Consider the following 16374-nt stretch of genomic DNA (forward strand, 5'->3'; position numbering starts at 1 on the left):
GGACCAATCAGAGCACGCAAAATCCATCACCATTGTCCCCTTGCCCAATCAACGCACGCCTGTGACTGATGCATTATGGGATGATTTTCTTTAGCTGGCAAAAGCGCGTGATTTTGAACAACAAGATGTCCGCAAAGTGGAGTAAATTGACTGTCTTTACTACGTAGTTTTTATGGGATTTTGGCATGGAAAGGACGCTTGTTTTAGCCGCTGTTTAAGATCGATGTATCTTGCAGGTAATCAGTGGTTGTTTAACAGTGCTGTCTCTCCACAGACTGCTGATCGCGAGGAAAACGTACTGTTTCGCCTAGCGACCGGGCTTAGTGGTGGACGTGTTACGTTTCTCTTCGCGATTATTGTATTAGATTTCTTTTACTGGGTGTTTTATCGCATTTTTACATGTATTTGGTTCACTTCTTGCTGTTTTACTATCTCCTCTGTGTTCCTTGTAAAATTGCAAGTGTTGAGTAGGTCGGAAAAAGTCATGTTTTACTCGTAAGCTTTACGCAGCCCATCTGATCGTTTCTCTTTGTCGTCAGTTCGTTTTGTTTCATTCTCCGGCAGCCTTCCCGTTGCATCCTCAGCTGTTGGACAATGATCGGATTGCAATCCTTTTCGTGTTTTGGAGTAAAAACAGAATTAGTTTTTTGGGTGATCATGTGAAGAAACTAAGTATGTTAACGAAAGTCATCTTGAAAGTGGACGGAAAATTTTTGTTTTCGCAGTGTGATAATTTTTCAGGTTGAGCTTACGAATGTCTGCTCCGATTTTCCTTTCCTTATCCTGCAATTCCTGGTTGTAGTTTTATGTGACATTTGTTAATAATTTTGATAGCAGCAATTATCTTTCTACTTGCCGATTTTCAGTAATAATAATGAGTTTTACTGTGTTCATTACAAATTAAACATCTATATATATGCGTTATATCTGGTAGCTAGAGTGGTTATAAGCTTAAATAATATACGAACGGCGCAATATGTTTCAAAACGCAAGTATTTATTTCTCTTTGTCGGATCCTCAAATTTAAACTTCTTTATTTACAGTTATTTTTACAATCCAGCGTAGCTAGTACTACAACAGTGCTAAACGATAAAACGATCAACACAAATTACCTGACCTAGAGTGCTAATACGTGTGTTATCTCGTTAGGAACGCTCTGAATTTCATTTATTTTATAGTTTGTGTAAACATTTCCAACTTTAGATATCATTTTCGTGCCTAAAGGCGTAAAAGCACGTTTTTGTCGTTACAAGTCTTGCAAAGTGTTTCACAAAAAACAGACTTGTCTGTAAAGCTTACTGAAAAGTGTGAAAACGAAATCTCTTGCTGCATTTTATGAGCATCAAATAAATGTGCTCCAACTTTGGTTTCTTTGATTTTTCACTAGTTAACACTTTCAGTATGACTGATCAACAAATTATAATGTAAACAATAGCTGTTAATAAGTGTGTTTCATTATTCACTAGGGTGATTTCACTTTGATTTTTATTGTTTTGACTTTGCCAAAATCAGGCTTTGAGTTTAAAGCTTGGCTGTTGTCATGTACAGAAGGCATTTTTCAGTAAACACGAGAAGTACAAATTCATTGTTTTTATTGTCTTGTAAGTGCTAGCAGCAGTAAAATGGTTTCTTTGATAGGCATCTGTCATGTGTTATTTGATAAGCTGCATCATTTAGCAGGAAAAGGTACGTCATCTTAAGTCCCTTTTACACGGTTTCAACATTTGCTTAAACAAGCGATCAACACTTTGGTGAACGAAATGTCGTGGGCATTTGAACGGGTCATTCAACATTGTTGAAAGTGTAAGAAATGTTGAAAGCTTGTTGAAAGTGTGTTGAATCAAATTTAAATTGGTTTAAACTTTCATTCAACATTGCTTCAACATTTCCTTTGTTCTTGAAAATTTTGATTGGTATTGAAGCCGTTTGGACACTCCGTCCATCCAACATTTGCCCAACATCCATTCAACTTTTGTTTAAGGTGGCTTACTACAGTTTTAATGGAGCATAAGGGCACAACTGTTAACTCTTTTAAAAAAGGTTCCAAGCTGTTTTTCCCTTCACTATTTACTGTTTGCTTAAGTCTTTTACGATTCTATGTGAAATTTGAACAAATAAACGTCAACAAATAGCCAAAATGAGCGACCGAGTATCCAATGAGAGACTGGGTACTAGTAGGTTAAGTCACGTTTTTCTCAAATTCTACCCGTTGACCCCACCTAAAAATTTCAGGAATAAGAAATTGGGTCTGATTTAACATTCATGCAAAGTAAAATAAAAATCTGTAAGACAGTTTTTGTACAAACTAAGAGAATGTGAAATCAAAAATAGCTCAAAATCTGTCTTACAGATTTTTCAAAAATTTTGGCCCCAAACGTGATTCACCCGAACAAATCAACCGTGAAAATTTCATCATAAGTTGTACGGTAAGTTTTTGAGCAATCCTCAATCAAAGACAGGTTTTTACAACCTCAGACGAGAATTGAATTGCGCATGCCCTTTATTTAAGCGCGCGTTCATGTAACGCCATGTATCGCGTGCGAGAAAGGTACCGTAAATTAGAGCTCTTTTACCGAATGTTTATCAAACTTTTTTGCCATTTTTTTTTTAGGCTTGATTACATGTTTGAACAGAGTTTTGAAACTATCGCTACATATACCGAAGAGATTTGACGCCTTTCAAGTGCTGAAGTAGTTTTTGTTACTTCTTGAGGTTACTTGCGTCATTTTTGCACACGCGACAAATGCTGACGTGTGGCAGGCTATCATAGCGCGCGCTACTAAGTCTCGGAAAAACTGTAGTAAGCCACCTTAACAACTTTTGGTCAAATGTTGTTTAAGTGGGCCTAAGTTACGAACAAGGTAGCATAACTTAGCCAAAACCCGAAAGAGACAGTGAACCAAGTGAATAAACACAAAACAAGGTGTTTTCGTTGAATTTTCAGATGGTTGATTTTGCTTTTCCTTATCAGAACTCAACTGATGTCTATGTTGTGGTTCCAAAGGTTTTTGGATTTAACATTTTCAGACCAGATTGATTTTTATTTCCCTTTGTCTCAGATTATGGTAATGAATACTGCACAAAGGAAAAATCAAAATTAAACTGGTTTGAAAAATTTTAAACCAAAAAATAATTTTAACCACAACATAAATGAAATGATATTCTGAAATGATGTTATTTGGTTCAAATGTCTGTATTTTGTTTGTCACTATTGTGCTGTAATGTTTCTCATTAAGGCGGGGGTAAACGTGAATTTGAATGGAATTTTAAGAGGTTTAAAGAAGGGATAATAGAAAGAAAATGATTTTTGAAACACCAACAGACAGTTGATACCCACGCAAGAGCACCCCAGGTTGCTATCTGGACTAACTTGGTATCTGTCTATTAATTATTAACTACAAGTTCTTATTTTAAAACTTCACTAAATCTTCAATATTTTTTATTTTTCTTAATTTTAATTTTTCTTCTTTTCTTTAATTTTCCCAAGTATACCCAAAAATCACCCCAAAATTCACAAAACACCTCACAACATAGATTCACTGGATGAGCAGAGAGTTTTTGGATTGCTTGAAACGTGAACGAGATATTTTCATGCAACCGATTTTAAGCGGCGTGAAAACGGCTTTCAGGGTTACCCCCGCCTTAAATCACTCAAAGAATTTTCATGTTTATCATTTACCGAAGGTGTGATCCCACATGCAAAAATAGGATGTTCAAACATCACAGTAAGCATAAGCACACATAATATACATGCTCACAGCATTAAAACTATGTACTTGTGCTTATCCCAGAAGAAATGACAAGATTTTGAATGATGAATTATCAAAATGTTTGGGTATTGTACAGCATGATGTGAAAAATATGTTGGATAGATGCTTACAACAGAAAACATCCTGTAAGAAATTTGTTTGCATTATTGAGATTTCCCACATCATTAACGGTACTAATTTTGGTGAACAGTTTTTGGATCCCAGTATTTCTTTGGTCAAGTACAAAATAAGCCACATTTGAACTCATTTCCACAACTGATTATTTCACAGGAGTTACAGTGTAGTGACTTTGATAGGTTAAAATTAAGTTTGTATCCAATGAAATATTTAATAATTAATATTTATTTTTCATGGTATGTCAGGGTATTTGCAGGAAAATGACAAGTAAATTAAGTAATAAGTGTTCAAACCTGTCAAAATCATGTTACCTTCGTTATATTACTGAGCACATTTTGTACACAGAAAATACTTTGCTAGCGGCAACAGTTCCTATGGTATGACATTTTTGCTTGTTCTGATAGTAGTAAGATTTTCTCATGGAAATGTCATGGAAAAAATGCCATATGTAACGGAAAGGCATAAAATTCACTTGTAGCGAATACCTGTACAACTATTATTCCCTGCAATTTTTGTGTGTAAATCTGAGTAGCTATGAAATAATAAAATTGATGCAGTGCCCAATGTGTTAAATTACAGGGCCTTTCAATAACTTTTGAACTTCAAGTTCAAGACTCAACCAACAGTTACAATTTATACTGCTGTCAGTCATTATAGCACATGTCTTACAAAGCAAAGAAGCTTGTCTCAATGGACGAAAGGTCATGTTTGTACGCCATAGTTGGTATTTCAATCCTCTAAAGTTGTCAGTTTCTGTATTTTCACAGTCCTTTAGAGTTTTTGCTGTTTTTACATGATGGTATGATTGACAGCAGTAAAAATGTAATCATTGGATTTCAAAGTTTTCAAAAGAGTTTGCAGTTACATTATTGTTGTCTTTTCCTCAAACAGGGAACCTCAACTTGTATGGAGAAAATAATTACAGTCAAGCAAGAACCAATTGATGATGCATACCCTACACCACCATCAACAGCAACAGCATCGACAACCACAACCACCGTTACAGCAACAACAACAGTAGCTCAAAATGTAACAACAAAACCCACTAATGTAGTAACCTTGGGTACAGCAACAGTAACTTCAACAGCAGCAGCTGCTGCAGCAGCTTCAGAACCTCAGATATTCTTCATACAACCAAAACCTGAACTACAAAAAACACAATGTACTGTGGTATCTGTTTTGCAAGGTTTGTATCAAATTACGTACAAGTTAAGTATTGTGTATTAAGGTTATTCCAAACCTTCGGGGCTGGTTGACATTGACACACTAGAAAACTACATACATGTATCACTGTATACAATAGTTACAATGTAATAAACTGTAGAATCTGAAGATACTGTTATTTTTAAACACTTCTTTTTTGGTAGGCAAGTGCAAGCAATTAAACGCACTAATGCAGACAGCACAATAAACTGGACTCCGGAGATAATGGGCTAACAAAGGGTGTCAGGCTTTTCTGATATTCCCATTGGTTCCTGAGAAAATCTATTGCTAAGTTTGACAGTGGGGTTTTTTTGTTAATCAGTCTGACGTGCATGGGTGCTGTAAAAAGCTATTTTTGAATTTTGGAAAAGCTTTAGTGCACTAACATGACTAAAATTTTGGCCAAATTGCATTAAAATCTGGTAAATGTCAATCTCATACCCAGAGTCCTCTGGCTTTTTGGCCAGCAGTTTGTTGCCAGGAGAGACTCTGGGGTACTGGTATTTTATTACCACAGGTTTTCTGTGGTAAAACAATGAAAGCCGTTAAAGCCGTTCAGGACAGCCAATCAAAAAATTTAAGTAAAATTCCAGTTCCCCAGAGTCTCTACTGGCAACCAAGCGCTAACCAAAAAGCCAGAGGACTCTGAGTACGAGATTGGGTAAATGTAGACACCATACACATATTAATTTTATTTGAATGAAGGGAATACTTGCAAAACAAACCCAGAGGTTTGGCTTCTAAAGTTTGCACAATTTTTGTACCCCATTTAAGCAGTTGTCAATGACGTCATGCCACTGACCAATGGAAAACAACACAGGAAATCCCTGCAGATCTTTTGACATTCGCTGGAAGGGCATAGCAGTCACGTTCTTCCTGTTTTACTTCTGTTTTTGTTTTTATAGAAAAAGTGTTGGACAAAACTTTGTCTTAAAGTGCATTTGTCCAAAAGTTGTTTTGATTAAAGTACATGTACTCCTTTATGGTGCCTGCTGTATAATTGTGAAGGTTGTCTTATATCCTTCTGGTTATAAAATGCTTATTTTGATGATTGTTTCATACAACAGGTACCTCTGGAACAACGACTAACACCAGGACAGTAACAACAGCTGCCCAATCCAAACCGCCAGTAGTAGTGATCTCCGGCAGCCCCATTAAGCTAACTCCTTTATCACGTGCGGGTGCGGCCTTAGGTGGCGCACAGACAAACTCTACTACCGGAGGCAATATTACGTGTACCTTGGTTCATGTTCAGCCATTCAATGCTGCAGCCAAACAACATATTGCACCAAAAGCTGGAGGCTCTCCAAGCAAGCAAATTCAAATTCAAAAAGTCATACCTATTAGCGTGGCACCCACTTCTCTGACCAAGATTCAATCAGGAACAACACCTCAATTCACAATAGCTGCTCCTACAGGACCCTCTACAACTGTTCGGCACATCGCTCCTAAAGTGAACATTGTGTCAGCGGTACCCAGTGGGCAGACTGTCCAGTTAACAACACCATCAATACAGGTCAGGAACATTGCACCAGCTGAGAAGCCTGCTCAAGTTCCTCAACAGGTGACGTTCTTTTCACTGAAACATTCCCTGCAGGAACGCTACTACAGGAATAATTTATTAGCAGTTTTCATGGAACTTTTAAAAAGTAACACCCAAACAAACGACCCTCCCGACAGTAACAGTAAAATTTGATGGTTCTTAATAAAATTTTATCCCAAAAGTAGCTAACCTCCAACTCTGTAAGTACCAACACCTCACTCTCAAAAGTACCAACCACAAAATTAAAGTAGCTTCAAGTGAAAACTGTTGCGGAAAAGCTTTTTTGAAACTCTGTAATTTTGGGCCACAAAGAATCTGTCTTGTCAAAGACTAGTTTCATTGAGTTATTTTCATTGACAACATGTTTCCACATTTTGACATGACTATCAAGATAGATTGTTAAATGTGTACAGTGTATGTTACAAGTTCTAAATTAATTTGTCACTTGTAATTCCCTTTTCTCAGCTGGCACCAAAGCCTGCCGTAACTCAGGCATCTAGCGCAGCTCAACAACCAAGACTTATAGTTCCAGCGCTACCCTCCAACATTCCGCAAATGACTGGTGCAGGAGCCACAGGAAACATACAGTTTCCTCATGGAGTAATCAGTGGAGGGGTGGTCTACCTTCCTCAGGTGAGAAAATCAGCAATGGGTTTGTACATGTTACCTATCAGCCTTCTACAACCCAGCAGCTGACAATTATGTTGCCTGTAGTCAATCATTGTCACATTTACAGCCAGCAGGCAAGGAGCCCTGGTTTAATGTAAATTAATTGAATACTTGCACCATATACCAAGTTCCTTTGCTGCCTCACAAAGAACACAATAGAATGACATTACTAGTAAGAATCAAGATTAGAGAGTGTGTTCGATGATGTCGATCCCAGGCTCTCTCTCCTTTGCCAAGTTGGTGATGATGTCATCTGCCCCTGTAAAATCTGCGGGGGATGCTAGATACGCATCCCAAGATCCATTCATTCATTCATTCATTGATCGATTGATTGTCCCATACAATCTCGACTTTCTACGCCAAACGCAATAATAATGTGTGTTGGACAGTGACTGACTGTTTATTATTCACCATTGCAGTTAAAAATTAAATTACAGAGATGAAATACAAGCTATAAAAATCAACACTACTACAACAATGTTACAATGTAACAGACCTGGCACCTTTCATATTGGGAGTAGAGTTCTTATTCTTCATAATAATTACACAACTATGAAAATATTACAGCAATTACAATATACATGTACACACTACTAACACTAGAATTTTAATTTACATGGTTTACAATATTGTTACAGCAATCATTTATGTCAAATTATGCTAATAGTTAAGTTACTTGCAAAACTGATCAATTTAACACACTTGGCATTTGTTTTCCAGGGCTGTCATTAGTACATGTAGTCAGCAGATGAAGTTGGCTTCTCCAAAGCTTGCTTACAGCATTGTTCAGGCTTCCTATTTTAAATTTTTTCTACCCTGTTTTGTATCCTCTGCATTATTTTACAGTTTATCTGATATTTTGTGGATGGAGAAAGACATCTTGTTACCCTTGCTTGCAAAAGCTTGCTAAATGTAGCTTGGTGATATCATTTCATGATTTCTGTTCCCATTCAATATCATTCTGTCCTCTACTTTTGCAGCTGCAGCTGCTAAAGGTACTTACATGTATTCATGACTGCAAATCTTGTGTTCTGACTTTCAGCAAGCCTTAGCTTCTGGAGGTTTTCCTATTGCAGTACCTTTACAGACGAGTACATTGAACACAGGGACCCAAGGAGGAATGACTGTTAATGGGTAAGGGAATCAAATGTTTGGGGGGTGGGGGCATGGTAATGCTCTAGATAGTACCTTTTATTACTCCAGGGGGAGGGGGAGAGTACATATACTATTCGAATTTTGGGTGGGGTGCCTGGTATGTGCCACTGAGCTCTAATGTATTTGAGATGAAAACCTGTCATTTTTCATCTCCAATTTCAGAACTAACCCCAGAAATCTTTTTTCCTGAATCAGCAAAAAAATGTAACCTTTTTTGTTGGACCAGTGATGTTGGCTGACCATAATGTTTCAAACCCTACATTTCACATCAGCTCCATATGTTCAATAAAGTACTTTATTATTCCACTATCATGTCATTTCATCAAAAATATCTGTGCGTATTATTTGTAAAACCATCAAATTAGATATATATATTTAGCTTATAAGACTGCCTCCTCCTCAGAATTTCCAGTAATCAAGCCAAGTGACCAATTTACACTTGTAAGCATGAACATGTACCTGCAGGCATTTTTCTAAAAAAGTAGGTAGCTTTAATCTTGAATTAGGTGGTTATTCAGCTGCCTGCTTTATCATCTTTATCGTAGAATGCAATGCACAGTTAGACCTGAGTGGACATGCAATAATATTACTTGTTTGGTGTTTGTAGGAATTCCCCAGAGTCTTCACCACCTAACAGGCCTCGCAAGCCTTGTAACTGCACGAAATCACAGTGCCTCAAACTGTAAGTTGAAGCAGCACCCTTGTTCCGTTACCGGTAATTAACTAAGTGTAGATACTGCTGAAATGATGTCTGAGATGTAACGGTATGGTGAAGCATACAATTTGTGTACATGGATGTACTTGCAGAAGTATAGTGCTCAGCAATGGTGCAGCGTTGGGAACTCTCACCTCATGCCAATATGGGCTGACATTAACATTTCACTAGATAGCTCTTTTGCCTGGTAGAATCGTGAAAAACCATTGAGATATATTCTGCAGTCAACAGCACAAAAATTAATGAATATTGTACATAACCTTTGTTCCATTTTAAAACTCTTCCAAAATATTCCACATGGTGAAGAATCCCTAACAAACTTGTGAGTTTCTTAAATTCGTTTCACTTGGCTTTTGCAACAAATATTGATTTGGATAAAGCTGATGGATTTCATTAGCAACTATCCCAAAAGTGCAAATCATTTCAACTATTCTTCACCAATAAAGACATAGCCATTTTCTCCACTGATTCAAAATCCAACTTGAACTACATGTACCTCCTTGAGACAAGTTTCTTGCTAAGAATTTCCAGTGAATCAAGATTGGATTGTGCATACAAGCGTACAACCAATCAAGCATTGATTGTAAATGCAACCTGACATCAACCTGCAATCCATGAGTAAATGAGTGATCAATGCAGATCAGCAAACAAGAGCACTTACCTCACTCATGCACTTTTTTATTACAGTGTCACTGACGCTGTGTTATAGCAAAAATGGTGCACATACTGGAAATGTGAATGAGGGGGGAGTTTGGGAGAATTTGAAAGCTGATAATCTAAACCTGAGACTCATGCAACAGTATACTTATTTTAAGTAGAAATTCTCTCAAACTCTGTCAAGTGTTAGTCATTCCCTGGTCCTTTTAAATTACATGTAATCCATGACATTTAAGTATAACACATGGACTTTATATCTGTGTTTAAAATAGCCTTATGGAAAATGGGCACATACTGTACTGAGGATTATCAAAGCATGTGTAATTATTAGTTTGACCGAAGGACTTCAAGTTAAGATTGCAGAATAAACAAAAAGATCTAAGACAATAATACTCGCATAGTTTCAACAGATGCTTAAAAAGAAGAATGAATCTCCTTTTAACACTTGTATCTTAACTGGTTGTGACAGGTACTGCGACTGTTTTGCTAATGGGGAATTCTGCAGCAATTGTAATTGCGTGAACTGTTCTAATAATATGGATCATGAGAAGGAAAGGAGTAAAGCTATCAAGGTATGTGAACATGTGTGTGTAAGTGAATTTTTTTGCAGGCCATCTATTGATACCTGTAATATGTTATGTACACGTCTGACAGGGCTACCTTTAAAATAAGTGTCTGTTAGACTGCAATACTCAAGTGTAACTTTGAACAGATTACTGCAACTCACTGATCAATAGATCTACATGTATAAGTAAACTCTCGTCTTGTTTTGGTTTTATTTTTAGGCTTGTTTGGAGAGAAATCCTCAGGCTTTTCATCCTAAAATTGGAAAAGGAAGGGTAATAACCACCATTTTCTTATTCTACCATATTATGCTGAGTTAAATACTTACTTCTTGCAATAAAAACATCTTTGTACACAGTTGCCTGATTTTTTCAAACACAATTAAGAGCAAGTAATCTGTCTCATAAAATCTCTTCACTTGCAGGGCGATGCTGACAGACGGCATAATAAAGGTAACACAACTATGTTCATGTTATTTAGTCTTGGTGGAGCTGTTTTTCATGAATGCATGGTGTGTTTGTCTTATGTTTATTTTTAACTTTTCAAACAGGCTGTCACTGTAAACGCTCAGGTTGCCTCAAAAACTACTGTGAATGCTATGAGGTAAGGTTTTGGGTTTTACTTATTCTAAGCATGGTACAATCTATTTTAGTCCTCCAATTAGGTGTAGAATGCAACTTTGTAACATAAATGGTTACATGTAATTTGCTAAAACACAGATTTCTGAGAAGAACTAAAGCTGTGTTTACATTAATGAATGATATTGAATGCCTTTATATCAGTAAGGCTTTCATTCCAGCAGGATGTGAACCTTGACACTCAATTTAAATAAAATGTTTTCATATTGGGGTAAATTTTATGTTGGAACACTTTTTAACTCTTGAATTGACTGGGCATGCCTTGTTTGTAACATGTGTACATTTTTTGATGAGACAAGAATGTTAATCTGGTTTAGCTCTCTGGATGAACCCCCAACAGTGTTTATACTCACACTGATTTTGGCGTGGTGTCTAGTAAAGGAACAAGTGCCGTCCGAGTACAGTTGAACTTGCATCAGTGTAAGTCAGCTACAGTGACAAGTATTTCTACAGCACTAATCCATGATAAATGGCAACTTCAAAGTTAGAATTCAGCAACACTGTACTCAAGGGGTAAGATTGTTCACTGGAAAATCCATTTGATTTTTTTTCTCTCATATCTTTGTAGGCCAAGATTTTGTGTACAAATATCTGTAAATGCACAGGATGCAAGAATTTTGAGGAGAGTCCAGAAAGAAAAACATTAATGCACCTAGCAGATGCTGCAGGTGAGAAACAGTAACAACAAGGCCCTGTTAAGAGTAGGTGACCATGCCAGGGCCCTGTGCCTGGTCACTGAAAAGGACGTTGTTCAGACTCCTTGGTGTCCGAGGAGTCTGAACATTACATCCTTTTCAGTGACCATGCCAGGGCCCTGTGCCTGGTCACAGAAAAGGATGTAATGTTCAGACTCCTTGGTGTCCAAGGAGCAATGGGCCTTTTGTAGCTAACAGTCGCATGGTACATGGTGTAAGTTGCGCACTGGGACATCCGAAACAAAGTGACATCATCAGTTAAACTTGAATTTTCCTTGTTTTGCATGTCCCAATGCAAAGCCTTCTCCCCAGCATGGTGGATTTTGTAGTATGTGACTGTTAGCTGCAAAGAGTCTATCGTGTTCTCGTTCATCGATTTAGCGCCCGCCATTTCATTTGCTTTGTAACAGGGAGGCACGAGGAAAAAGCATGGAACTAACAAAAAATTAATTCAGTTCAGACCATTTCCTGTGCCCAGGAACGGTCGGGCCCGAGTACTGTCCTTGGAGGTAGTGCACACGCCAGGCATGGTGCCCAGATGTTTGCTTGGCCGCTAACAAAAACAAAAAAAACTATATGCAGACTAGTGTCTGTTCCTTATTCACAAGCACCTTGTCTGAATGGGGCCTAAGGGACCCTTGCAAACGGTGATCAAAATCTTATGATAATAACTAAATGACCATGGGCACTACTCAGTACAATTTTGCTTTTTAATAACATGAAAATGCAGAGGTTTGGTCGCTGAATTTGTGTTGCTGCATGCCGCCAGGCATCTGAAGAAACAAAGAATTACCAAAAGCGATGGTCATTGGTTGTGCAATTGATGTTTTGGATCTATTTTGTTCTCAGGAGGGTCTTGGATGTCGTCACTATTATGTTTGTAAAATGCAACCATTAGTGTGCATCCCAGACATTCATATTTTGTTGGTACTAGGGGAGGGCACATTTGAAACTTTTCCTGATTACCCTTGCTTTATTTGCGTAACAAAATCACGTTCTTTTTGATGACTTTTCTCCAGAGGTTCGCGTGAAGCAACAGAATGCTGCTCGGACCAAACTGGAGTCTCAAATAGAGGATTTGCCATCCAGACCAACCTTCTTAACTAACTCTGGAGAAAGGTTAGTGGTCTGTTCAATTTCTAGTTCAGTGCTGCTGGGTGGAATGTCATGAATATTTAAGGTGGCTGTCTATTGTTGTGGCTTTGCTGTTGCATTCTGCGCTTGGAAATATAGTCAAAGTTAATATAGGAGAATGGTTTTGAAGCCAAACGAGCTGCTTTGTTACATGTTTTTGTTAACACTTTTGGCCTTGACTGTGCAAAAACCACAATATATTTTGAAATGTGTTGGAGCAACTGGCCAATAGAAACGTTCCTGTTAAAAATTCAGCTGTAGCGTCAACGTTAAAACAAAGGATTGTGCACGGTCGCGGCCCTTCAAACCTAAATTGCAGCACCATTGTTATCAACTTTGAACATGGCAAGGTTTCATAACCAGTCCCTCAATTAACTATGGTATAGTTTAGATACCTTGGGTATTTCGTGTAGAGGGTTGACTTTGATTTTAGATATGGTTCTGTCCAGATACGTGTACTGACTGACCGGTTAGCTCATTTGGGGTTCGAAAAGGGTAGGGGACGTAGTCCCCGGTGTGGTTGTCTATCTCTATCTCTGATTTCATAGATCTGTCTTTCACAGTTAGGTGGGTGGGTGGGTTCAATCTATGGACTGATAGCTGCCAGTGGCGCCTTAACATGCTGACGTCCGATCTCACACCACAGAAGAATTTTCAACCACCATTAGACTATGTGATATGTGCAGTATATAAATACATTGCCATTATCATGTACCCCGCCGGTTAACAGTGTCATTTCATTTAAATCCATTGCAGTCGTAATAGGAAATGTACTTTTTATTTTGTTTGGCGGCTTTATAGGTGAATTGTAACAGATTTCAGTTGTGCTTTAATTTTAGACTGCCATTCTCGTTTGTGACGGATGATGTAGTGCAAGCAACATGTCAGTGTCTGCTGGCCCGAGCTGCAGATGCTGAAAATGTAAGTTTGTTTCCCTTTGTTTCACTGCTACCCTGACAACATGCAGAGATCCCTGCTATCTTCCTAGAAAAATCTTGAAGAGGAAGGTCGATGCGTGACATCCTGAAAACCGATTTACCCAATGATTCCTGGAACTTTTTTTAGTATATAGATTTAGTAAACCCACAGACTCACGAAAAATTTATCACTTTTGACGGACATTTTATTTTTTACGTCTGAAAGCCTGGAGTGGAGCACGCTAGCTAACTCTTGCGTTTCTATCGTCAGGAGGGGAACTCCCAGGCAATGGTTGAAAAGATGATTCTTGAAGAATTTGGGCGTTGCTTGTTATCAATCATTCACACAGCAAACGGAACTAAAGGCAAGTCTTGTTTCTCCTGATATGTCTTTGTCTGGTTTGTGCTTCCTGTATTTCTTTCTTTTTTCTTTAACTTCACCTCTTTCTTTTTCTACTTCTGTGATTCTGAAATGGAAAATCATGGTATTGATAGACTAAAAGCAGTCCCGTATTTTTCTTATGGATAGTAAAGCACGCGAGCGAGCGCGAAAATTGCATCCCGCGAGGACACACGACGCGCGCGGAGGGATGCGATTGTCTGGGTTGGTGTCAGTCCTAATAAGAAATACATCGATGATGGCTACTCTTTGAAGTTTAGCACATTTTAAAACACTTTTAACCAAATTAGCGTGACCTTTTGAGTCAGTACAAATGAAACTTAAGTATTTTTTCATTTGTTTCAACAGAATAATCCATGCACGTGGCATGCCGATCTGTGGAATCCACATAACGTATCATCCCTAGTCGGTTTTTTTATCATTCTGTCCAGTTATAAAGGAAAGAAACTGGACAACATTGGCAGAATTTTATCTCGTATAAAGTAGTGTAAATAGAGGTTTGACAACGTTTTTGGCCTGTTTTACCATTTTGAGCATTCAGTGTATGTAAATATTGCGCTGCGCTTTGAAGTGTTGTCTTCTTCGCTCGCGTGTTGGTGAGCCGATCACCTGAACTGGGCTGGCCTTGTTTGCTGGGCGAGTTGTGCTTACCGAGATAAGTTTTAGTCCTGTGCAGTCCAGATTTGGGAGGAGAATGCATCGAGGATTCGAGTGTTGTTTTCTAGCTTGGATTCCCGAGACAAGTTTCCGTAGGCCGTTACCGGCGATTTGGAGGCGGGATGCATCGGCGGATTTTGCTGTTCTTACTCCATCACTTTACATGTTTATGCACCAGGGTGAGACTTCTCGATGAATAAATCTGTCGCGAACTCGTTTCGTTCAGGCGTGTGTTAAACACACTAGCGTACATCCGTTAGTAAATGAGCTAGCCCATCTCGTGTAATCGGCTCCGTAGATAGCCTTCCGCCCGCGCAGTCGTTTTAGGTAAGTCGCACGAATCCCCTAAAATAACCAAGTCGGAGGCTACTCTTTCGATTAATTAACAGCATTGTCGCTTTTCCTTCTTGGACAATCGGGAGTCGAATCTCGTTCTTCTGTAGGAGAACTTAGATATGAAGTTTTCTTGCACACGAGCTTTTCATGCTCCACGGGAAAAGAGGAAATGTCTTTAGTCTACACGCGTACCCGAGGGAAACCGCGGGATTCGGGACACATGGAAACGTCCGGGACGTTGAAGAAGTTTTAAGAATAGGGAATGAGGATAGTCTAGAGCGGTTTTCAAGTAACTGTCGTTAAACTAAAACCGATCACTATCGCAGCCATAACTGAGCTCCCTTTGACTCCCCAATGTCAACATGTATTCATTATCCGTACTGTTCTCCACCGGCATATTTCTTATGCTGCTAGTTAGGAGAATTTGTGCAAGCACAGGGACATTCGATCTTAAAGTGATCATTTTCTTTATTCTAAAAATAAAAATAAAGTTAAGTTCCAATTATGTGAAGGTGCATGAGGGCTTAGCGAACTCCCAACAATTACTTTGGACTGTTAAAACCGCTCCGTAAGTAATCGGACTTCTGTACGTTATATGTATTTCAAACTCAAATCGTCGTGTTATGTTGGTGTCTATCCTTAAATAAAACCCTATAAATAGGCATGACCAAGAACATGCTGTAATTAAGCCTCTTTTTTTTTTTTTACCCCCAACACCCCCTAGCCTCCTCATCTAAAAAGGCGGAACCCAACAGGCAAATGAAATTACTTCTTGTCTTTGCCATCGCTTCACAAAGTTTCATTCGTTTCGTCTTGTAATGCCGTCCTCCCCAAGGAAAGTTTGTGTTACCTACACTGTTTGACAGGTGGTGCCGTTTGGGAGGGGTGAGGGCACGGGAGATTCGAGCGTGAAGCACGATGGGAAGGGGAAGAATAAGCAGTGTCCCAAACCTACCCTGCACGTTATACTCGAGAGGGAGGATTCCCGAGGCCACGTGACAAGAGAGTACGTGCGACCGATTATCTTTTCCCGGCTCGAAGGAAAGAAAAATAGCTAGGAAACGAGTGTATTTTCAGATTGTAATGGCTTGTCAGGCGTGGCACTTCCCCTACAGAAAGATTAAAAAAAACACGAGTACATTACGCAACCACTCTTCATAAAATAACACGACCTCCCACACTGCGTTACACACGCGGGCTAGGT

General features: G+C 38.7%; 1 protein-coding gene across 1 annotated transcript; it reads left to right on the top strand.

Annotated features, from left to right (window-relative positions):
- The first annotated feature begins 83 nt into the window (after nt 1–83).
- On the top strand, nt 84–15844 carry LOC146472944 (protein lin-54 homolog). The gene is made up of 15 exons (XM_085118694.1): nt 84–236; nt 4779–5073; nt 6158–6654; nt 7099–7266; nt 8345–8436; nt 9065–9139; nt 10299–10401; nt 10615–10668; nt 10818–10845; nt 10944–10996; nt 11600–11699; nt 12746–12845; nt 13700–13781; nt 14049–14142; nt 14526–15844. The coding sequence occupies exons 2-15, from the start codon at nt 4794–4796 to the stop codon at nt 14528–14530; spliced, it is 1731 nt and encodes a 576-aa protein (XP_084974820.1). The 5' UTR covers nt 84–236; nt 4779–4793; the 3' UTR covers nt 14531–15844.
- The last annotated feature ends 530 nt before the right edge of the window (nt 15845–16374 follow it).

Source organism: Pavona decussata, unplaced genomic scaffold (genome assembly GCF_977016875.1).
Source record: "Pavona decussata unplaced genomic scaffold, jaPavDecu1.1 SCAFFOLD_95, whole genome shotgun sequence".
Taxonomy (NCBI): domain Eukaryota; kingdom Metazoa; phylum Cnidaria; class Anthozoa; order Scleractinia; family Agariciidae; genus Pavona; species Pavona decussata.